Consider the following 21,528-nt stretch of genomic DNA (forward strand, 5'->3'; position numbering starts at 1 on the left):
TAATAAAATAGTAAATGAGGTCCTTCCGACATAACAGCACTTTTTGCACCGCGGATTGGCAAAATCTCGCATTTTCTTTTCTCAGTAAGTAATATGATTAAAAGTTTTAAAATGTTAATAGCTTTCATAAAAAGTCCAGTTATATTTTCATAAAAAGTCCAGTAGTGGTTATTGTTGAAAAAACTATTGACGATAGAGAAAAAATCATTTTGCATTGAATGTGCGCGAGAGATATTTACTATTTCAATTTTTAAAGATAACTAACTAAATCTACGCGTTTGCCGTTCCCTTACAGTTGGTTCCATGGACGAATAAAACGGGAAGAGGCAGAATCGTTGCTGAAACCACGAGACGATGGTCTGTTTCTGGTGCGGGAGTCCACCAACTTCCCCGGGGACTACACGCTGTGCGTTTGCTTTAACGAAAAGGTCGAGCACTACCGCATCAAGTACGTGGACAACAAGCTTACTATCGACGACGACGAGTACTTTGACAATCTAGGCCAGCTGGTGGAGGTAAGTCCTATGGCGGGGGAGATTTTCTCGCATAGAGAAGGTATTTAAATCAATCGAGCTTTCTTTTCTTTTTCATATAAATAACAGCACTATACCCTCGACTCGGATGGACTTTGCACGAAGCTGATGAACGCCCTGCCGAAGGAGGAGTTTTGTGTGAAAGATTTCCAGGACAATGGATGGGAGATCAAGATGGAGGACCTGCAGCTGAAGGAAAACATCGGCAAGGGCGAGTTCGGTGACGTAATGCTCGGTATACTGAAGGGCGAAAAGGTGGCCGTGAAAGTGCTAAAGGATGCCGGACGAGCGTCGAATAAGTTCCTTGCCGAAGCGGGAGTAATGACGTAAGTTATCGGAATCGGGGTGAATTTTCTTATGGTAGTGAGATCCTATATGATCTACTGTTTTCTTTATGTGCCCATTCTCCAGCACACTGGAGCATGAAAATCTCGTCAAGTTTATTGGGTTGGTGTTTCACGATAAGTACATCTACTTGGTGACGGAGTACATGAGCAAAGGGTCGCTCGTCGATTATCTACGGTCCCGTGGTCGACAACACATTACGCGAAAAGATCAGATCAATTTTGCTTAGTAAGTAGCCACCACAAAAAGAAAATGTTTCAAATGTTTTCACGACGCAACATTTCTCTCCTCAGTGATACATGCTGTGGGATGGAGTATTTAGAAACCAAAAAAGTCATCCACCGAGATTTGGCCGCCCGGAATGTGCTCATCTCGGAGGACTGCGTTGCCAAAGTGTCTGACTTTGGGCTCGCGCGGGACGAACGCTACACCGGTGACACCAGCAAGCTTCCGATCAAGTGGACAGCCCCGGAAGCACTCAAGGAAGGCGTAAGTACATAATGGGCTGGCTTGTGGTGGTCGTTGTGGAGGATTGGTTTAACACCGTTTTTATTTTTATAGAAATTCTCCAACAAAACTGACATGTGGAGCTTCGGGATATTGCTATGGGAAATCTATTCATTCGGACGCGTACCATATCCGAGAATTGTAAGAACTTTCGATCCGATAAAATCCTCTCGGCAGTGTACGAGTATTGAAAGTGTTCAATTGATAACGTTTTGTTACTATTTTTCTCCAGCCCCTGGCCGATGTAGTGAAGCACGTCGGGAGCGGCTACAAAATGGAGGCACCCGAGGGCTGTCCGCCAGAAATCTACGAAATGATGCGCCAAGCGTGGGATCTCGTCCCCGAGAAGCGACCCACATTTGCTGAGCTGAAGCGTCGGTTGTACAACTGCAAACGTGAAACTGCCAACACCTACGTCACGTAGAGCGGAAAGCGGAAATGTTTCTCCATTGACGCACAGCAGAGCTAGGACAAGTTTCCAGTAGCGCTTCACCGTTATAAAAGAATCCTTTTCGATGTGTTGAGAAAATAAGCTTCTCATAGGGAACCGTTGCACAAGGTTTACGGCGCCAGATAGTATGGATATTTGAAGCATTAAGGTTAAGTTCAAAATTTCTTCTATTTAGGAGAGTTTTGCGCACGCACAGTAACTTTGAAAGTACAACACCAGTTTTTGATGATTTGACTTGAATATCTTGGAACAAAATAGTTAAATTGTTTTCTTTTTAGCAACTCGATAAAGCGTTTTTTGAGCATACTTTTCGCTCAGGCCCGACCTCTCGGTGAATGCTTTGCGTTGAAAGGATCCACCATAAAACTCCTTGCGTTGCTCCTCGGTCTTACAAACTAACCAACCAATATGTCACATTTATCGGGTGCCACTGTTGGTCAAATGCTGGACGGCGAAGGATTGGCCCATCAAAGGATTTCATAGATCACGGGAAAGGAACACGCGTAGCATTCTCGGTAGGGGCACGCGCCCTACGGAGAGCAGCAACAATAATTATCGATATGATATTCATATTTGTAATTTATTATCATCAAACAATTGTATATGACTTAAACAGAAATCCTAGTAATCGTATACCCATTCGGTCGATAAGTCGGCACAAACCAGTCACATTTTCATGCCCGAGTGAAAACGAAAGGTCACCACAACGCACAATGAAACGAAAGAAGTTGTGCGGAATGCGTAAGTAAACTGGTGAGGAAGAAGCTAATTCGCGTAGAGTAAAATTAAGCTGAAAGGCATTGGGAAACAGGTTACATTTAACTTGCGCGAACCCATCAATCCTCGGCGTGAAATTGAAGGTATTTCGTGTTTCAGAAGCCAATCGGCGATGGTGAATAGAAGCAGGCAAATAGAAACGCTTCACGATTATCATTTCCGTAAGTAACACTGATAGTATTTAACCCAGAAAAAGATAAAAAAGGAAACAAAATGCAAGCCCATAAAAAGAAGGAGAAAACGGGGTGTAAAAAAAACAACAATCGTTGGTTAAATTATGTATCGTTTTGTTTTTATTGTGTTAAAAAATTTATTCCATTGAATGACTGAATGTGACGAAGATAGAGAAAAACCATCGCGCGCAGTTAGAAGAAGTCATCGGCTTTTTAAGCAAGAAAATTAGATTTGTTTTGTTTACTTGTGCTCTGCAATGTGCATATGAATTTTAAACAATAAGTCATAGATGATTACGCAACGCACATCGTTTGCGTAAAGGATTGTTTTATTATTATTTTTTATTAGTAACCATAGTTAGCGTTTCGTTCGTATCACTTGTTTATCTAATGTTTTAATCCGCCCAATGTTAGCTATTTGGACACGTTGAAACTACCATTACTAAACCGGCTTGCTGCTAAATTTAAGCTAGCATAGCACAGCAAAGTTCAATCCAAGCAATCTTCGCTTTCGGCCCTACAAAATCATACAATCCCATTTTTGGGGCATACTGGCGCGGAAAACTAGAAACGATACTTTTGCGCAGCATTTTATTTATGAAAACGGGATTAGCAGTTAGGTGAACGGATCAATTTCCTATTCTTCTATTATAAATTCCTCTCCTCCAAGTGCGTGTTTGTGGTGTGTGTGTGTGTGTATGTAGAGTCATCATGTTTTTTTTAAATTGTAAATAGTTCGATAAGATTCGAAGCAAAATATCGATATAATTGAGTTGGAGTACTAGATTGAGCGTACCGGGTGGTACACGTGTGAGGAAAGGTACCACTGAGATGTGAATATGCGTGGACAAGTGATCTGAAGTGAAAATATTAAACGTTAATGCTGGTAGTCGTCTGCGGAAGCAGGAAAATGTAGATCGAAGATGAGAAGAAAACACAAGACGAATATCATCCTACAGCCTTGTTACCATTCCAAGTAAAAGAAAACAGAAACCAGGTGGTCTAGTGCTAAAAAGAAAGAAAAAGCTCAAAGCGAATAAAATCATTCAAGATAGCGCTACAGCGTGGCATAAAATTTCCTCTCAAACTAACGAAAACAAAAATAAATATGAATATTTATATCATGGTATAACATTTGAATGCAAAATTGTAGAATCCTCAAACCGAAACTCAAACTTAAATCGATTCTGTCGATGGCATTGCTATTGTTTGCGGTAAATCACTTTTCCTGGAAGTTTAAGAGGCAAACGATAAAATATCATTACACAGTGTAGCGCCTACCATTATAAATTGGCATGATTTCAGAATAGATTTTATCCATGCGATTAATAGAGCGATATTTGAACTAATCGTTGCAGTAGACAGCCATCCATGTGCGAGAGTGGAAATGAATACCAACCAATCAAATGCGATGTGTGAGAAGGAAAACTAAAATAGTACATGAAACGAATATCAAATAAAATCATTAAAAGAAAAATAGTGTCATAATGTAAACCCCATTACAAATTCATACAACCGATAGTTCAAAGCTCAACTTACACAAGCAGTTACATGTATAGCCTAATAATAGTGTTTGGAACAAGAGTAAACGTTCACAATGGTATGAAATCAGCATGCATTCAAGAAGCATACCTTTTAGGCCGCGAAATTTTCTCCAATTACATCTTTATTCCGCAGCGTGCACAATGCGTGTGCCAACGATCACCAAAATACAGATGCAACAAATCAACACTAAGCAGAACAGTAACTTGCACAACAACTAAACAGAAAACAGCGAATGATGAATGAATGATCGTCAGCCTTTAGCATGATCCGCTGCCACTGGCCGTAGGTCCCACTTCGTTTTCCCCCTTCGTTTAGCTTCATTTGTAGTCAGAAGAAAAAGAAAATAAGCATAAAACCATAATTACCTTACAAACAAGCGTGGAATAGGATTCTGAACCGAGAAGAATGGCTTTGCGAAGTAGAAGCAAAAAGGCATACGACTGCGTGATATTATTGGGTGTTTTTTAGTGGAATGTATCGGAATGTTCACGATAGTATAATCGAAAACCGGAAGACGAATGAAAGCGACACAATCAACGGTTGAATGAAGGACGTTTGTCCATCGGAAGCACAATTATTAAAAAAGAAAAATAATCAACCAAAAGTACGAAATATTGGGCGAATAAAAGAAACGAAATATTGGGCAACAGAAGGAAGCAAGAAGATTATTACTAGCACTATTACTAGTAGGGCGAGCCAACTAAAGTTATTCTATTCAGAACGGGGTAAAAACATGCGGGAAAACAGAGCGATTACAAGAACAGGTAAAAATAAAACCACGATACACTGGAATTTATTCAAGTAAATATAATAAAACAGCAAAAATCCTTATTAATATAATGAGTTCCATTTTAAGCGTGATGACCACTTGCACTTTTAAATTTTTATTTTAAAAATCTGTAACATTTTACCATAAAAACATTTTTTTAAAACACCGGGATGGTCCTATCAATTACATGTAGCTTTTTCACTGGGATGCAGCAGATATTTGACAGCTTAAAAATAATTTGACAGTTCAGTAGAAAGGCGTGCTCGAATTCACAAAACCCAATCGTGTTGTGGTGTGTAAATAACAGGCAAAGAAGGAAAAGTTTCTTCACTTTAACGCTTAAAAGAACATTCTAAAGCAAAACAAAATCAAAATGATTCGCAACATTCGTTTCCTTCGTTCTGCAATCGGTAAAAGCTTCTCGACCGCCAATCAGACTGCAAAGTGGAATGCCGGTGTCGTTACTCAATCGGCGAACGGTATTGCAACATGTGCCGTCAGACCGTTATCAGTGATGCCGGGTACCGGCATTAACCAGAACGGCGTTTTCTCCATCGCTAGCCGGCAGATTCACACCAAAGGTAATTATGGCTACTACATTTCCACTAAGTATTCTCCAGAGAAAAGCCGGTAGACAATCGGCATAGTATCTTATGTAATCGTTATGCTGGGGTAACTTCAAACTAATACCAACGCATCGTTGCTTTGCAGGGGAGCGGGAGCTTGTGGAATTCCTGGCGGAAGAAATCGTTGCCGAGAAAAAGGCAAGCCCGACCACCAACATTCCGACCTCGTTGAATGGGTTTAAGATCACCTGCAATAAGGCTGATGTGGAGCTGACGAAATCTTCGGAGCGTGAAAAGTAAGCTCCATCGAAAACATAACTTTATCCACCTCATTTACGTTGTCATCTTCAAGGGTTGTCATTTCGTTCAACGTGAATCATACGGTCGACATGGATGGGGATGAGGCCGATGCCACCGAAAACAAGCCGGAGTTTTCCGCCATGAAAAGCCGTCCACAGTTTGAGGTCGATATTACGCGTGGAGGAACCACACTCTCGTTCACGTGCTCCTATTTGCCAGGAGAGGCACAGGAAGGAGAATACAGTAAGTTTTCTACTGACTTTTTACTTTGTTCAAATGACTTTGAATTAATAATGTATCTTTTCATTTTCCTCGTTAAGATGATGTGTTTGGCATCGACGAAGTGACCATCTACCAGGGTGAATGGAACGACAAAGTGTACGCCGTTGCCGGAGACGTGCTGGATGGGGTAAGAATCGCTTCTTTTCATGGACGTTAAACTGTTTCAGGCTCATATTCATTAATGTAATTTCCCCCATTCGCCTTTCAGTATCTCTATGATCTCCTCATGAACTTCCTGGAAGAGAAGGGCGTTAGCAATGAGTTTGCCGAAAAGATGTCCGACTTTGCCAGCACGTACGAACACGCCAAGTACGTGGAGCTGCTCGAGGCCATCTCAAAGTTCACCGTTGAGCAGAAGTAGTGTTCCACTAAGCATCAATCTTATTTGTCGCATCGATGAGCCCATATTCAACGCCGTGTTACAGGGGCGTTATCCCTTTTTGCATTTTTGTTATCGCCAGCCCGATCATCCCGTAAAAACCTTGTAGAGCATGGAAACATCATATTACTCAGTGTCATAGTTTAATAGAATATCGTCACAAAATAAAACGATACAATCAATTTAAAACGTTTTTCGTGCGTCAACCTAAACGCAATTGTTGACTATATCACGTTTATTTTACAACAAACACAATCCACCCTACACAAAACTTTTGGACCGTCGATTGTAGGACTGGACAGAAAGGGCAACAAACCGGCAGTGGCTTCACTCCTTCTAAACTAACACAATCCTAGGAATGAAGAAAGAAAATAGTCTATACTTAACCCCGCCAATACTTTGTCCTATCCTCCTCACTAGCATCACAATCTTTAGTAGATTACGGTTAAAAATTAACTAATAGTTGAACTTCACTTGTTCCTTAAATTAGACTAGCAGCAGCAGCACAGCGAACATCATAATTCGTCCGGGCATGGACAAGAACGTTCTCAGCTATCCTTCGGTGGTTTCTTTTCCTCCCGCTTTGTACCAATGTAGTCGTTTTCAATCTCCTTGAACTCGATGTGGTGCTGTTTCATTGCATCCTGAAATAATCAAATGAAAATTGTTCAACACAACCGCCATTTATCACCTATCTCTACTGATTAGAAACACACCTTCACGCATTGCTGATAAACTTTGAACAGCGGAGCACACGCCGAATCGTCCATGTCGCCTTTAAGAAATCGATCCGAGAACCAGTTGTTAAAGCAGGCATCGTAATCCTTTTTCAGTTGCGTACAGTTCTCCCCGATACTGTTCATTGCTGACCAAAGTCCGTTAGTCGCGTTAGCGTTATCCACCGTTAGGGATCAGAATGTGTGGATTAGAATATCCTTCGTATAAGACGACCAATTTATTTATCACACTTTTACGACAAACACGATCTCGACCAAAACATTCGCTCACATGTGCGTGCAGTTTCTTCCGTTTCGTGTTACCACGCTACCTATCTCTGTTCGGCATGACAAGGGTGGAGCGATGTTTAGTACGTCGGGTTGACCGATTAAACTAAGCTTATGGTGGAGCAGTTTTGAATCAGAACGGTGCGCGGAAGGTACGGTCGTGGTGGCGCAATATTAGTGCAAGTGCATTGCTTAGCTTACTTTATATGTCCTTTTTCGAGGGATGATACACTTCTCGTTTCGTTTTCCGGGCAATCGTTTTTTTTCAGTTATTGAATCATTCCTAGGAAAAGGATTCCTAGGCTTGCTTTTTGCAACATCGAAGCGTGCCGTGTGAGTTGTTGTGTTTTTCAGAAGCCATTTTGGTGATCAATGCGAATTATGGCTAGGTGCAGTGTGGGGATCGGTCAATGAATGAATAGTATCGAAGTGGAAGCAAAGAAAGGTGACAAATGCAGAATTAATCTGGTGTTGTATTGTGGCAACTATACCAATGATCAAACGAGCATCGCGAATTCTGAAACAACTCGGTAAGTTTAGATACTTCTCTTCAATTAATGTTTAGTAAATTAATTGGCACCTGTGCCCTACGTAAACAACTCTATACAACATTTTATTGATTAACAAAACATATTGCAATTGATCGAGTACAATGGATCAAATTTCGGCGGCATCAATCAATCCACGCAAAATTCCGATCGTTTGTCCTTTCCGCACCCATATCGCCGCCAATAATGGACAGCTGGTGTGCCTCTCCTCTGCCACCCACCTTCACCGTCACGGATCTTCCACCGTCGTAGCCAACGTTGTCCGTGCCATTGTTCGTATGGCTTTTGCTGCCAAACCCTTTCGTGCGGCGTCGCGATCCGCTAGCCTCCTTAGACTCCTTCGCGGGCTGTTGATCTCGGTCGGAAAGTTTGTCCATAGCCGCCCGCCACTGGTGCAGCTTCTGGGAGGCCGCCTCGATCTCGTCCACACATCGCTCGTGGCCCGGATTGCGGCCGATCGGTGGCGCATCGATCACGTCGTCCAGATCGAGCTGTATCGGAGCCAGTGCCGAGAGGGCGCGCGAGATACCGATCTGTGTGTGCCGGATGCGATGCTCCATCAGGTCCGCACCGAGCAGCTCTTCGTTCGGGTCCATCCGGATCGGGACAATTTTGTTGATGAGCCACAGCAGCAGAAACGTTATCGAAACGCCCCAGCAGCAAAGGCAAAGGGCGGACAGGGATTGTACGCCCAGCATGTACCAACCGCCGCCCTTGAACAATCCCGAGCGGCCACTGGTCGTCTCCATGCGGAGTGGATTATCTGCGAACAGTCCCACCGCCAAGACACCTGTACGATGAAAATGATTTACTGCAACATTTTTCTGAGTGGACAGCTTCCTACTCACCCCAAATGCCTGCTATGCCGTGCACGGAACTCGCACCCACCGGATCGTCCACACCCATCCGGTCGAACAGTGGCATCCCGAAGCAGCACAGGGCCGATCCGATCGCTCCGATGAGGATCGCTTCCCATGCGTGGTACAGATAACATCCGGCCGTAACAGATACCAATGAGGCCAGGATTCCGTTAATCAAATCAACTACATCCATTCGACCGTCGTTGTTGTACATTGAGTAGCTTTTAAAAAAAAAAGGGTACAAAAAACTTTTTTTTTACGGATAAAGGCGGATCGCATGCTTCATGATATAAATATAAGGAATACGTTTAAGTCGAATACACTGGAAAGTGTTATGTATACGCTCACAGTGGCATCTCCCTTACCTTTAAAATCACACTCTGAATTGGTCTACACATTGAACGAGATTATTAAAGAACAGAGGGTTTTACTTACATGATGCTGAAACTTCCACCACCGAACGACCCCATCATGGTCATCACTGCGGCACGCGCTGCGTACTCCCACTTGGCTCCACTTACCCCGTAAGTGCTGCCCGAGTTGAACGCAAGCCAGCCCCACCACAACACGAACAGTCCCATGCAGGCATTAACGGGATTGCCCAACGGAAGCGGATCCGTTCCCTTTGCGTACCGGCCCAACCGGGGCCCGAGGATGGCGGCGGACGCGAAAGCTGACGCACCACCGATCAGGTGCACCGGTCCGCTTCCGGCTATGTCCACCACGCCCAAATTCTTGAGGAAACCGTGCTCTCCCCAGACCCAACCGGCCGGAATGCAGTACACGATCGTGTTGAAGAAGGAGAAGATGCAGTACGCTTTAAAATTGCACCTGCGGGGTGAAAAGAAGGTTGATTGAGTTTTCTTACTGCTGCAAGCATTCGCAAGGTGGAAAAGGCTACAAGCGCTTTAGGTTTCCTTGGAAACCGAAGAAGAAAGAAATTTAATGTGCCATTAAAGATTCTAACTGATCTGAGCATGCACTGTTTAGCAAAGCTTTAAAAGCACATTCACTTTCTCCGGAACCCCATGGTTAAGCACATTTAAAGACCATCGGCTGCGTGCCGCTCAGAGTGATCCTAATCGGTTGTTTTGAAGGCCCAGCCACGACCGGACCCTCAACAAAGGTGCTCACATTGGCGGGTCATTTAAAATTGATTGCCGGTAGTATTTTAGCATTCCGGTTTCACTCCTCCGTGCTCATTGCTTATTTAACCACACGAAGTCCTGGACCTGGGCCTGGTGGTCATTTTGTGCTTTTAGATAGGAGGTTACCGAGTTCAGACACCACGCCGGTTAACCTTTGACCATGATTTCATCGTACCACTGGTCCACATTTAAACGGTATGTTATCCGGTTGGTAAGGCTAATTTGCTCCGAAGGTCGCGTGTTTTCCATGTCGGCTGGTACTTTGTATCGGAGAGTGGTGCTTGTTGTATTTATTGGTAGGACCATGATTTGAACTAACCGACCTGACCCTCTTTTTGGATTGGGAACAAAATTAGATTGTTTCCTTTACTCGAATGATTCTTTTTAAAGATGTAATGATCGCACGGATCGATACCGGATTTGGCCCATTGGCTCACCTTTCCGCCATGGCACCGCTCACGATCGTGGTGGCCGTCGTCGAGAAGGACAGCTGGAACAGGAACGCGGCAAAGATCGGCCCGAACAGTGGATCACTGACGTCCGGATCGATCAGAAAGTCACCGAGCGCCACGAACGGGTTGTTCAGCTCGCCCCGGCCAAACGACATGGCGTACCCGAACAGCCAGTAGGTGAAGCCACCGAGCACGATGTCGATGATGTTCTTCATCATGATGTTCACCTCATTCTTGACCGAGACGCAGCCGGACTCGAGCATCCCGAAGCCGGTCTGCATGGTGAAGATGATGAACGACGAGGTCAGCACCCAGTTGGTGTCCTCCACGTTGAGATCGTACACACCCGGTATGACGTAGCTATTGTTGCGGGCGAGTGACTGGAACGCACCCGGATTGGGGGTGGTCGAGCGGACCGGGGAAGTGGTCACCGTATCCATTGTTGGTCAGGATGAAATGTTTATACCGGCCTTAATGTGTACCTCTTCGGAAGGGGATTTAAGCAGTTTGCTAATTTTTCTTCCTTTCAAGAATCACCTCCATACATCCATCAGGAAAACTAAACACTTCTCGTAAAAAAAGGATCTTTTTTGACGAGCTACTAGAAGACGCTACAACTCGTATGAGGGTCTCGTACCAATAGAATCTCCCGACATCCGGGATGTAAAGCGAATCAGTGTCCGTCCACGACTGATTGACCAGGTGGCGCGTGCATACTTCGGTAGCTCTCCAGGGCGTGTGTCGCAAAATGTCGAAAACAATTTCCCCCTCGTTCTATAGCCCACCTGTGTTCCCTTTCTGCATCTGGGCTCCATCCGTTTGCCTTCGAAGTAAAGACATTTCCCGGGTCTGTCTCACTGTAGGACACGGTGTAGGTTTTGTGTGTGGAATTCATTAAAAAATTAGATGTCATTAAAGCATTAGCCACACCGGCTAATTTCCGCCCGCCACAACTCCCATCGGACATGCAAAGCTTTTCACCAAGTCCCGGAAACCGGATTGCGTGCGTGTGTTCGACAAGCAACAGTGATTGTATTTCCATTGCCGAAGATCTAAAACCCCGGACCAAGCTGCGCGTGGTGGGGTGGGGTAACCTTTTTTTCTACTTCACCACCCGACACGAGAGACGACGCGTGTTTCCATTTGTTGTCGTTTTCCACACAATTAGTACCCCAGGTTCGGAGGTGTGTGCTTTATCTCCAGTTGATCCGGTCCGACCGAAAACAGTGACGTGACCATGGTCATGGACTTTTCTAACAATTTGCCAGCTACCCGGTCAACCGGATCAGATGTGGTCTGCCAACAAGCAGGACATCATTATCCGCTTCCGTCTTTATAGTGTTTCTTTTGTGGTCACAGTTTGTGCGGCATAGTTTGGCCAATTGTTTGGTTTGGAGTTTTCTTCTCCCAACAGCTCGCACCCGAATCATTTCCGTTGTAAGGGCTTAATTTTCCCGCTGGTGTGGCTTAAAAGTCCTCGTGTCTCACCGGTGAACCAAAACGAAGTGGGAATAATTGCTTCTGATACCAACACGCAGAAGTTAACTATTTTGTTAGAATTGATCGTAATGGGTAAAGATTATCTGCTTCGAATTTTGTTGTATTTCATTCATGTTATGTGTTAGGAAGTTTTAAATCCGTCTGCAGTGGGTGCAAACAATTAGAGTTCCAGCGAACACAAAATTAATTAATTTGACTCATTATGTGGCGTTTCTAGAAAGTTTTACAATTTTCATTTTATTGTAATGAAAAAATTCCAACCAATTTAAGACAAATGATTCAACTCACAGTAGCACAAGATTTCTGCGCCATTGGTATATGGCGTTGCTTCCTTTCATTAGAAAATTAAGACGTGCTTAAACACTGAAATCATGCATTTTTAATATTAAAAAAACATTTAATAATTTCGGAATACGAAAAAATGCACTATGCCAAGTATTCTCTCAACATCTTATATATTACAATTAGGAAGGCTTGCGTCGCCATTGTAAACGGCACTATCGTCGATCTCCGTGATCCTATTTGCTGCCTTAATCGACCCTGTCATACACCGCCGGCTATTCATGTGCCTCCGGAGATCCGTGCTGGTGGTGAACCGCGCTGGACATTTGCCACACTGATAAGGCTTCTCCCCGTTGTGGAACCGAATGTGCCGCTTCACGTTCGATACGTGCGTGAAACCTTTGCCGCACTGTGGACAGATGTACGGCCGATCGCCCCGATGCTGTCGCTCGTGTACCACCATCGAGCTGTGCTGGTGGAATCGTTTCGGGCATACGCTACACTTAAACCGCTTGGGCGTGACGTGCGTGTAGAAGTGTCGGTTCAGTGCCGAGCGATGCTGAAACAGCCGGTTGCAGTCGGCATAAGAACATTGGAACGGTTTCGGATCGTTCAGGTGGGTCTCCTCGTGTGCTGCCTTGGCGTCCGGTTCGCCAAACTCCCGATAGCAGTAGCGGCACATTAGTGCGTTGATTTTCCCCGACAGCACTCGCCGGTACTTGACGGCGTTCGTAATGTCGCGGCGTATTTTCTTGTGTTCCTTCTGCTGGTGCTGCTTCTGGGCGGCCCGGGAAAAGAAGATCAGTTCACACTGACCACATGGATGTTGTGTTGCTGTGTCGGGATGGTTAAATGCATTCTCCTCTCCCCTGCCCTCATTGGCATCGTCCTCTCGCTCGCCATCTTCGTCGTCGGTGCTGCTATCGTACGGTTCGCCCCTCAGTCCAATGTCGTCCAGTGACAATTCCACTTCCATTTTCACCTCGTCTGGTGGGGCCGCGTCGTGGCCACTTTGGTTTTGCTCCACACCAGCCACCGCCGTTACCGGCAACGGAGTGCAATCTTCTTGCGGTCTTCTTGGAACGGCTTCGTCCCCCTGGCGGTCCTCTTCCTGGGGCACTGGTTCGGCTTTGATGAAGACATCCATCCTCATTCCCGTCGTCGGCTTCTCGCTGCTAGCTTGTGGCTGCACTTCAAGGCACACTTCATTTGGCATTCTAAGGTCCTCCGAATGGACGGGTGGTGGTTCGGCTGGAATGGAATCATCGCTTGTCGGTAGTTCATGCTGAACGTGAACAACTGAGGGTCGCTTTTTCATGAGCCCTAGTCGGTTAATGTTATTGTGTATGCACTTTTCCTTAAAACGATGTGCCACACGCAGCTCATCGTAGCACGGTATGCAGAGCTGATCTTTTGATTTAACCTGCAAACAAGAAGAACGGGCCCTGTAGTTTATGCGTTTCTTGTTGATTTTATATATCTTACTATAATGCCGGTCACGTATGTCCAGATTCGATCGACGCCCCGCGGATGCTGATAGATTGCAATCATTCCGGGCTCCTGGATGTGGCACGCAACACAACGATGTCGGCTCATTTTTCCTCCGTCGATCTCACATTTGCTCTTTTACAAACGATTTAGTCAGCCGAGACGCAATGACACTCATTTCATCGTAATTTGTTTAATGCAATGAGAAAGCAATGTTCTAGCAAAGATTAGGATTGTTTGTACGCAACAAATTAAAAAATACTTCACTGGTTTGCAAAAAATGTAAACAAAATATGTTTGACGGAAGTTTTCATTCTAACCCCGATGAAAAAAATGTGTTAGTATGCTAGCAAAAATTAAAACAAAAATGGCCGTTTAACGTAATTTTGTTTTATTGCAACTCCGGTTATGATAAATCTTATAATACAAATTATCGCTATCAATTCTTACTATTTACAAAATGAACAACACAAAACTGCATAGGTTCTTTTTTATTCCTGATAAGCTCGTTAGATGTTGTTTTGATCCCACACACGATTCATGTCTTCATCGTCCGTTATAGGATCACATTCCATAGGCTCATCCGTGTTGGTTGCTTTACTTTTGGTGCCACATTCTACGTAGTAATGGACGTGTTTTACAACCGGTCCTTTGCGGGCCAGTCGATCCCGATTTTGATAGTACGGTAGATCGTCGGTGTCGGTTTGCTTATCGTAATGGAAACAATATACCCCTCGGTTTTTGAGCGTCGCATTTTGAATCGAAGTTGGGACCGTTGGAGGAACCGCGGATGCGCTTAGCTCTTGAAGTAATCGGGCAACAAATGTTTTCAAATCGAATGGTGCAGGCAGTGGAGAGTTGGCCTTTTGTGACGGACCGTTTCCCAGTTGAGTAGAATCAATGCGAGATAAAAACCAATTTCTTCTATCTACAATATTCCGCTGATCCTGTAGAGTTACGACAAATGTTTCGTTGCCAATTACGATGGGATCTGCAATTTCGAAACAAAATATAGTAAATCATGTTCAAGATAACCACCACTGCGTTACTTACGATGGACTGGATCTGCAAACATTTCGTGTTGTTGTTGCTCGGAATGAATTTGTATCGTTTGGTGTGGCATGGTATGTTGCTATTTTTACCGTTTTTCAGTTCAATAAAATCCTATTACCAATAATTTGACTGCGTTTGTCCGAAATATTTGTACTTAAAATTTTGAGGTACCTTCGCTTTCGAACATCAAACAATTATGCTTAATTTTCAATGCTACTGTGATAACTACTATAACCAGAAAAACACACGTCTAGATTACTTGGTAGCAAGTCAGTACCGGCCTTAAAATTGTTTCTCATCCCTCGGTGAGACTTTCAGTGCACCTTAATTTTATGCCTTCGCAACCCGCAGCGGTCTATGAAGCGTGCATCGCATGAATCGCAATCGTATGGTCTCTCGCCGGTGTGTATTCGCTGATGGATCGTCAGCTTCCCAGTGGAATAGAATCCTTTCCCGCAGTCATGGCACAGGAATGGCCGTTCGTTCGTATGCGAGCGCATGTGTACCGCGCGGGAGTAGTGCGTTCGGTACGATTTATCACACATCGTACAAGGATACGGTCGTTCACCGGTGTGGAAGCGTATATGATTCTTAAGATTGCCACCCTCTGCGAATCCTTTACCACACTTGGGGCACACAAATGGCTTTTCACCGTTGTGTGTCCGTTCGTGGGCGTTTCGGTTGCCACGGGTGTGAAAGCGCATCAAGCAATACCGACATCCAAATCGTTTCACGGTTGCGTGTATGCGTACGTGTGACCGTAGACCGACACGGTCCTTGAAGGAGCTACTGCAACCATTATGGAAACATTTGAACGGTTTCTGCTCCGTCCGGTGCGTTTCAGTGTGATCGATCTTTTCCGGTAGCGATTCAAACTCCTTAAAGCAAAATTCGCACATCATACTATGTACTCGCGGTAAGCGCGTAGATGGCTTTGTGGGTTCGGTTTCCTCTTCCTGCTCTTCATTTTGCGAGTTGTGTGTTTGCTCATGCTCTTCGTCCTGTAGCATGGAAGTTGAACTGTCTCCGTTTTCCTCCTCCTCGGAGGCTACATGCACTAGCACGAAATCCGCATCCTTCTCTGCCGGCTCCAAGTGCTCCTCCTCAGTGGGTTCTACATTTATGTCGATGATAAATTCTACATGCTCTCCCTTTAAGTCATGTTCCTTTGGTCTATCTTTTGTTTGGTCTTGTTGGGGGTCATCAACAACGGCCTGCTCAACCTCTTCTTCAGGCTTTTGGCCGTTAGGTGCTTTGCTCACTTCCAGCATGGGTAGAGATACGTCGCATGTTGTGGACACGTCGGCGCTGCAACTTGCATTATGCTCCGTAGGGTGTTCATCGTTTATTGTCTTGGCTTGTCTGGATATGCGAGTCACATTGTTTTGAATGCATCTTTGCTTAAATTTATGAGCTGATTTTAGATCATCGTAACATGGAACACATAGGTGATCGTTCGGTTCTACCTAGAATGTAATAGTTGAATATTAGAGCACAAACTACGTACAGTTAATGTTTCCTGAAGCAAACAGATTCATACCACGATTGCAGTAATTGATTGGAACATCTCGTCCAATCCATTTGGATGCTGATAAATGGCTATCATGCCATTGCTTTTCACATGGCACGACAAACAGGTAGGTAACATTTTGTTTTGTTCTTTTGTTCACTCCTTTGATCACTGACCGTGACAACCTGAAGTTGACGATTTCAACTTTTAACCATCTGCGAGAAAACATATAGCCGAAGCGTTAGCATCATCTCAAAACATTTCACATACAAACCGATCTACAAAGTCCGTAAACAAACGCTTGTCACAAATCCCCAGTGAAAATGCTATACGTTCCACTTGCCTTCAAGCACGACATGCGTGAGCTGTCTGTCATCCGTTGTAAAATAAAAGCAATGTGCGAATATTGCCGGGCACGTGTAGTTGGCGATCGTGTTAAAGTTAATAGTGGTGTATAGGTTGTCGTTTTATAGTTAGTTTGAAATTTAATCTTCCCCAGTCGAGAAGAAACTACCCGACGCGACAATGAATCGAGTAAAGAAGAAACCCGTAGGGAATGGAGTGGTACTGAAGCGGAAGAAGCCAGCGCCCGTTCAATCGGATAACGAGTCGTACGACTCTATGGTGGACAACGGAACAGATGAAGATGAAAATGATGACCACGGTGATGAGGAAGCTTTCCGCGATGACAACGAAAGTCCAGACAGTGGCCTCGAACCAGGTGCTTTCATTCGCGCTCCCAATCCATCGTATGAAAACAAATCGTCCCGAATGTCGAAGGTGGCCAAACGGAAAGCGATGGCGCGAACCGACGAAGAGGCCCACCTGAAGCGGCTGAAGGCGATTAAGGAGCAATACAAACCGCCAACCGTCGAGGAAATAAATCGTCTCAAGGAAACGGAAAACTACTACCACTCGAACCTGTTCCGGATGCAGACGGAAGAGATGTTGAAAGAGGTGCGAGTTCCGGCCAAGGTAGAACGTTTCGTGCTCGATTGGGTGGAGCATTTCAAAGGACTTCTCCAAACGATGGAGAACAACGACACGCCTCGCGAATTGTTCTCAACATATTATGACGGTATCGATTTTCCGCTGGAACTTGGCACCAAGGAATACCTGATGGAAGTGTTTCCAAAGGATATTTTTACTTTCGTTCCACAGCGCACCGTGCGTATTATCGGTGGTGGCGCTGGAGGACCGTTGCGTACCTCGTTCGGAAAACCCCTCATAGTGGATTTGTTAGTGACCATACCGGACAAGGGCTTCCACAAGGAAGACTTTCTGAACCTAAGGTACCACATGAAAAGGGCCCATTTCCTTTGTAACATTGCCGAGTATTTGGTGAAACCGGCACAAAACAAACTTATCTCGAAGGTGCACTTTGAACCACTTAAAGGCGACGCCATGAAGCCGGTCCTCGTTATGGTTCCTTCGGATGAAAAATTCGGCCGGAAGGTTCAGTTCCATCTGCATGCCGTTCCCGAGGGCGGAAAGTTCAACAAGAAAAGGTTCCTCCCCGAGCGAAACAATGTACGTCCCGCAATGATCGGCTCCGGCCATCTGACCACGGCGGAAGAGTACGAACGCTTTCCGACTCCGCATTATAACAGCTCGATCCTGTACGATCTACGGTTGGCGAAGAATGCCGAACTGCTCGAGGGCATAATCCAATCAGATAGCATCCGGGAGGCGATTATTTTGCTGAAAATTTGGGCCCGTCAACGTGGTTTTGATCAGGGTCGGTATGGTTTCGACGGGGGCCTGATAACGTTCTACATCGCCCATTTACTCCAGAACAAGCGGATTTATAAGAACATGAGCAATTATCAGATCATTCGTCTATTCTGGCACCAGCTGGCAGGTAGCAGCTGGGACAAGGAGGGCATTTCGTTCGACCCCGCAAACCGTGACGTGCTGCCACAGTTTTTCCACCACTACGAGGTTGTGTTTCTCGATCCACTTGGTGTGCTGAACGTCACCGCGAACCTGCCGGTCGATTTGTATTGCCGTGTACGCCATGAGAGTGCGCTCGCGATCCGGCTCCTTGATGATCGCAAAAACAATTCGTTTGTTCCGCTATTTTTAGCGAGCTATCCCGCGTTCAGCCAATACGATCACATCGTCGTGTTGAAAAAACTGGGACTCATCGCCGCAACGATTGATTACTTCGCGACTGAAACCGATCGGCTCGATTACATAGGCGATCGGCGCACAATGTTTGCACGGATGGTGGAACGATTGCTGCGGAAGGGTCTAGGAAAGCGTATCACGTACCTCGTACCGTTAGCCGGCGAAAAGGACACCTGCACGCTGGGAATTTCATTAAACGCATCGGAAGCTTTCAACCTGGTCGACAAGGGCCCGGAAGCGATCGACAAAGAGGCAAGCGAAGAGTTCCGAAAGTTTTGGAACGGTAAATCGCAGCTGAGACGTTTCAAGGATGGATCAATCACGGAATCGTGTACGTGGGGCGCCGCTAATGACCCGATCGGCCAGAAACGACTGATTGTGCGCACGATCGTGCTGTTCCTGCTGAACTCTCACTTTGATATCCCGGAAAAGCAGGTATGCTATCTGGCAGCCCAGTTTGAAACGGTGCTCCAACCGTGGCCTCCGGCCACGGAGGAAGAGGGCGTACACGAAACGGTCGAGGAGCGGTCGTTGGCAGTGATTGCTGCGTTCGATAAGCTCGGGAGAAGAATGCGCGATCTCAGGAAGATCCCGCTGACGATAAACGCGATCCTTGGTACGGACAGCGTATTTCGGTACACCGATCCGGATCCACCGCGTCCCACGTCACAAGCAGCCCTAGTGAACGGCCAGTTGGTGTTCCTCTGCGGGAAGCCGGTGCACGCCACGATTCAACTTGAAGCGAGTGGCAAGTGGCCAGAAGAGCTGGTCGCAATTCGTCGGTTGAAGACGGCTTTCTACCTTCAGATAGCAAAGAGCCTTTCCTCATCCAGGACAGCTAACGAACTACCAGCCGCGCAAGCATTCGAAGACTACCTGGACGTACTTCATGGTGAGTTGAAGGAAATGGATAAACTTTAGAATTTATTTCGTATTTATTAGCGGACATCCCGTTTCGTTGCTTGCAGAAAAGTACGTTTTTCGCTTCGTGATCATACACCAGCGCGAGATCACCATCATGCGCGAGTATCTTTCCGAGAACCTGGTAACCCGCCTTCAACGCGACACGGTTGATAGCATCGCCCTTGAGATGCAGGCATCGATTCTACCCAAACTGACCGCTATCCTGCACGGTTTGCACCTTTCGAACTCTTCGTTCGGTTCCGTGGCGGCGATCGCCAAACGGTGGTTGTACTCACAGCTGATCGATCGTTATTTGTGGCCGGACGAGTGCACGGAGCTTCTGCTAGCCTCGCTCTATCTCAATCAACCCTTGCAACCTCCGATACAACCACAAGCGGGCTTCCTGCGCTGGCTCAAGTACGTCGCGTCGACCGACTGGAGCAAGGAGATGGTCGTGGTTAATCTTCTGGGCGAGCTCGACGGTGAGACGTTGGATGTGTTGGAGAAGCAGTTTGTCGAGCGGCGCGCTACGTTCCCGCCGCTCACGATCGTTACACCGTGCGATGCCGGAAAGTACGGCCTTTTTGGGCGGCGGGCACCATCGATGGAAATACTGAACCGAGTGACACTGTTAGCGAAGTCTGCAATTGAAATGATTGAGTCGAATCTTAGCACCATTCGTAAGGCTGCCAAGGTAGTGTACAAGTTTCGTTTGACGCTGTTATTTAGTGAGTCAACAATTGTAATCTTTTCCTTCTATTTTAGACATTCTTTGAACCATCCTATGAAGGCTACAACGTCATCATTCATCTGGAAACTGAGATTATCGTACCGAGCGGAGTACGCGACCCGAAGAGTATCGCTGATGTTAAAAACATGAGCTCATGTACCCCATCGGAAAACAAAGAACCGCCCGTCGGGTTCGATCCAGTTGCGTTGTATTTAAAGGAGTTGCGTGATGCCTATGGGAAGTTTGCACTCTTTTTCTACGATCCATGCGGTGGCGATCGGATTGCCGTTCTGTGGCGTCCAGATGCACTAGATACACAGCCATTTAAGGTACAAGCATAGGAAATCCACTACCGATTGCGAAAACAGTTTATTATCCGATCTTTATTTTTAATGTCCCACTTTATTTTCCTTTCAGACCTCAAACGTTAACGGTCGCATGCTAAATGCCGACGGTACGCTGGACTTGAATGTGGACGTCTTGTTACAGGATTTCAAACTTCTCGGGCTAGGTTTGGTGACGCACGTCGAGAAATGTTGAAGAATGGTAGACTAAATATACGAGTCACATTTTTACGCCAGCACCAGCAGAAATAAGTGCCTGTTATTTCATAACATATGATGACATTTACTACTTTGCAGTCTAAACAGTTTATAAATAAAAAGAAAGCGTCATTGGCCCTACGAATAGAAATCGTTGTATTTAACATTGAAAGTAATATGATATAAAGAAAAATACCTGTCATCTACGACTAGGAAGCAAAATGTATATTTAGTTCTTGCCAGAAGCAGTTCTTCCTATTTGTGTATCGCAACTAGTTTCGCAAGAATTATAGTTTCTTTGTTACATGTAAGTGGAAATCAGGTGTAAAATGTTTATAATCAATTTAGAAAAACTTGTGTTCGAATGCCAACCGAGACCGGACACTCTCGTGTACGAGAGGACTGACTATCCACGTACACAAAGGAATGAACAAGATGGCCGTTAAGCCAAAAAGAAAAAGATGGAAAAACTTACCGATGTAATCATTCATAACTTTGCAAGGAAAGTCACATAAAAACCGTATCTTGAAAATGGTCAACCACACACCAACTCCACCTCCTCGAAGTGAGTTTATGTGCACCAGGAAGACTACCTTTATGACCACCAACGGAATTAAACATATGGATGGGTTGGCATGTATGCAATTTATCTCAAATAAGTATTTACACGTGTCAACAAATAAATTTTATTAAGTTTTTACGAAAAATTGTAAATATAGCACTATTTTCTTCCTTTTAACCTCACTTTTCC

General features: G+C 45.2%; 8 protein-coding genes across 8 annotated transcripts in view; 3 read left to right on the plus strand and 5 right to left on the minus strand.

The window, feature by feature from the left end:
- Window positions 1-2,081, plus strand: part of LOC131260935 (trithorax group protein osa) — a 60,028-nt gene extending 57,947 nt beyond the window's left edge. The window contains exons 3-8 of the mRNA XM_058262796.1: window positions 296-515; window positions 603-859; window positions 945-1,106; window positions 1,172-1,367; window positions 1,440-1,526; window positions 1,618-2,081. Coding sequence (XP_058118779.1) covers window positions 296-515; window positions 603-859; window positions 945-1,106; window positions 1,172-1,367; window positions 1,440-1,526; window positions 1,618-1,809 — 1,114 coding nt within the window. The 3' untranslated portion in view covers window positions 1,810-2,081. The remainder of the gene's footprint in view (window positions 1-295; window positions 516-602; window positions 860-944; window positions 1,107-1,171; window positions 1,368-1,439; window positions 1,527-1,617) is intronic.
- A 3,276-nt stretch (window positions 2,082-5,357) lies between these two features.
- On the plus strand, window positions 5,358-6,805 carry LOC131271366 (complement component 1 Q subcomponent-binding protein, mitochondrial). Its single transcript, XM_058272772.1, has 5 exons — window positions 5,358-5,681; window positions 5,812-5,962; window positions 6,019-6,209; window positions 6,287-6,375; window positions 6,457-6,805. The coding sequence occupies exons 1-5, from the start codon at window positions 5,474-5,476 to the stop codon at window positions 6,607-6,609; spliced, it is 792 nt and encodes a 263-aa protein (XP_058128755.1). The 5' UTR covers window positions 5,358-5,473; the 3' UTR covers window positions 6,610-6,805.
- Window positions 6,806-6,815: 10 nt separating this feature from the next.
- On the minus strand, window positions 6,816-7,608 carry LOC131271367 (TP53-regulated inhibitor of apoptosis 1-like). The gene is made up of 2 exons (XM_058272773.1): window positions 7,344-7,608; window positions 6,816-7,271 (listed from the first exon to the last, which is right to left on the minus strand). The coding sequence occupies exons 1-2, from the start codon at window positions 7,488-7,490 to the stop codon at window positions 7,176-7,178; spliced, it is 243 nt and encodes an 80-aa protein (XP_058128756.1). The 5' UTR covers window positions 7,491-7,608; the 3' UTR covers window positions 6,816-7,175.
- A 696-nt stretch (window positions 7,609-8,304) lies between these two features.
- Window positions 8,305-11,079, minus strand: LOC131272500 (putative ammonium transporter 2). Its single transcript, XM_058274255.1, has 4 exons — window positions 10,625-11,079; window positions 9,475-9,870; window positions 9,028-9,260; window positions 8,305-8,969 (listed from the first exon to the last, which is right to left on the minus strand). Exons 1-4 carry the CDS (start codon window positions 11,077-11,079, stop codon window positions 8,305-8,307), a joined length of 1,749 nt encoding a protein of 582 aa, XP_058130238.1.
- Window positions 11,080-12,587: 1,508 nt separating this feature from the next.
- Window positions 12,588-14,037, minus strand: LOC131258716 (zinc finger protein 135-like). The gene is made up of 2 exons (XM_058260093.1): window positions 13,907-14,037; window positions 12,588-13,844 (listed from the first exon to the last, which is right to left on the minus strand). The coding sequence occupies exons 1-2, from the start codon at window positions 14,015-14,017 to the stop codon at window positions 12,591-12,593; spliced, it is 1,365 nt and encodes a 454-aa protein (XP_058116076.1). The 5' UTR covers window positions 14,018-14,037; the 3' UTR covers window positions 12,588-12,590.
- A 258-nt stretch (window positions 14,038-14,295) lies between these two features.
- Window positions 14,296-15,098, minus strand: LOC131258719 (uncharacterized). Its single transcript, XM_058260095.1, has 2 exons — window positions 14,963-15,098; window positions 14,296-14,900 (listed from the first exon to the last, which is right to left on the minus strand). Exons 1-2 carry the CDS (start codon window positions 15,030-15,032, stop codon window positions 14,419-14,421), a joined length of 552 nt encoding a protein of 183 aa, XP_058116078.1. The 5' UTR covers window positions 15,033-15,098; the 3' UTR covers window positions 14,296-14,418.
- Window positions 15,099-15,247: 149 nt separating this feature from the next.
- Window positions 15,248-16,621, minus strand: LOC131258717 (zinc finger protein 32-like). The gene is made up of 2 exons (XM_058260094.1): window positions 16,503-16,621; window positions 15,248-16,428 (listed from the first exon to the last, which is right to left on the minus strand). Exons 1-2 carry the CDS (start codon window positions 16,608-16,610, stop codon window positions 15,277-15,279), a joined length of 1,260 nt encoding a protein of 419 aa, XP_058116077.1. The 5' UTR covers window positions 16,611-16,621; the 3' UTR covers window positions 15,248-15,276.
- Window positions 16,622-16,919: 298 nt separating this feature from the next.
- On the plus strand, window positions 16,920-21,441 carry LOC131258712 (nucleolar protein 6). Its single transcript, XM_058260082.1, has 4 exons — window positions 16,920-19,494; window positions 19,571-20,199; window positions 20,271-20,564; window positions 20,653-21,441. The coding sequence occupies exons 1-4, from the start codon at window positions 16,998-17,000 to the stop codon at window positions 20,773-20,775; spliced, it is 3,543 nt and encodes a 1,180-aa protein (XP_058116065.1). The 5' UTR covers window positions 16,920-16,997; the 3' UTR covers window positions 20,776-21,441.
- The last annotated feature ends 87 nt before the right edge of the window (window positions 21,442-21,528 follow it).

This window comes from Anopheles coustani, chromosome 3 (genome assembly GCF_943734705.1).
Source record: "Anopheles coustani chromosome 3, idAnoCousDA_361_x.2, whole genome shotgun sequence".
NCBI classification, from domain to species: domain Eukaryota; kingdom Metazoa; phylum Arthropoda; class Insecta; order Diptera; family Culicidae; genus Anopheles; species Anopheles coustani.

Excerpts from the sequence above, each read along its gene's own strand:
- LOC131271366 (XM_058272772.1), top strand. The coding sequence starts at position 5,474 with ATGATTCGCAACATTCGTTTCCTTCGTTCTGCAATCGGTAAAAGCTTC. Across the intron at positions 5,682-5,811 it reads CCGGCAGATTCACACCAAAG|GGGAGCGGGAGCTTGTGGAA; the intron begins GTAATTATGGCT and ends GTTGCTTTGCAG. Across the intron at positions 5,963-6,018 it reads AAATCTTCGGAGCGTGAAAA|GGTTGTCATTTCGTTCAACG; the intron begins GTAAGCTCCATC and ends GTCATCTTCAAG.
- LOC131271367 (XM_058272773.1), bottom strand. The coding sequence starts at position 7,490 with ATGAACAGTATCGGGGAGAACTGTACGCAACTGAAAAAGGATTACGAT. Across the intron at positions 7,272-7,343 it reads TTTATCAGCAATGCGTGAAG|GATGCAATGAAACAGCACCA; the intron begins GTGTGTTTCTAA and ends TGATTATTTCAG.
- LOC131272500 (XM_058274255.1), bottom strand. The coding sequence starts at position 11,079 with ATGGATACGGTGACCACTTCCCCGGTCCGCTCGACCACCCCCAATCCG. Across the intron at positions 9,871-10,624 it reads AGCGGTGCCATGGCGGAAAG|GTGCAATTTTAAAGCGTACT; the intron begins GTGAGCCAATGG and ends TTCACCCCGCAG. Across the intron at positions 8,970-9,027 it reads CGGCATAGCAGGCATTTGGG|GTGTCTTGGCGGTGGGACTG; the intron begins GTGAGTAGGAAG and ends TTCATCGTACAG.
- LOC131258716 (XM_058260093.1), bottom strand. The coding sequence starts at position 14,017 with ATGAGCCGACATCGTTGTGTTGCGTGCCACATCCAGGAGCCCGGAATG. Across the intron at positions 13,845-13,906 it reads CATACGTGACCGGCATTATA|GTTAAATCAAAAGATCAGCT; the intron begins GTAAGATATATA and ends TCTTGTTTGCAG.
- LOC131258719 (XM_058260095.1), bottom strand. The coding sequence starts at position 15,032 with ATGCCACACCAAACGATACAAATTCATTCCGAGCAACAACAACACGAA. Across the intron at positions 14,901-14,962 it reads GTTTGCAGATCCAGTCCATC|ATCCCATCGTAATTGGCAAC; the intron begins GTAAGTAACGCA and ends TCGAAATTGCAG.
- LOC131258717 (XM_058260094.1), bottom strand. The coding sequence starts at position 16,610 with ATGTTACCTACCTGTTTGTCGTGCCATGTGAAAAGCAATGGCATGATA. Across the intron at positions 16,429-16,502 it reads AATCAATTACTGCAATCGTG|GTAGAACCGAACGATCACCT; the intron begins GTATGAATCTGT and ends ATTACATTCTAG.
- LOC131258712 (XM_058260082.1), top strand. The coding sequence starts at position 16,998 with ATGAATCGAGTAAAGAAGAAACCCGTAGGGAATGGAGTGGTACTGAAG. Across the intron at positions 20,200-20,270 it reads CCATTCGTAAGGCTGCCAAG|ACATTCTTTGAACCATCCTA; the intron begins GTAGTGTACAAG and ends CTTCTATTTTAG. Across the intron at positions 20,565-20,652 it reads TAGATACACAGCCATTTAAG|ACCTCAAACGTTAACGGTCG; the intron begins GTACAAGCATAG and ends TTTTCCTTTCAG.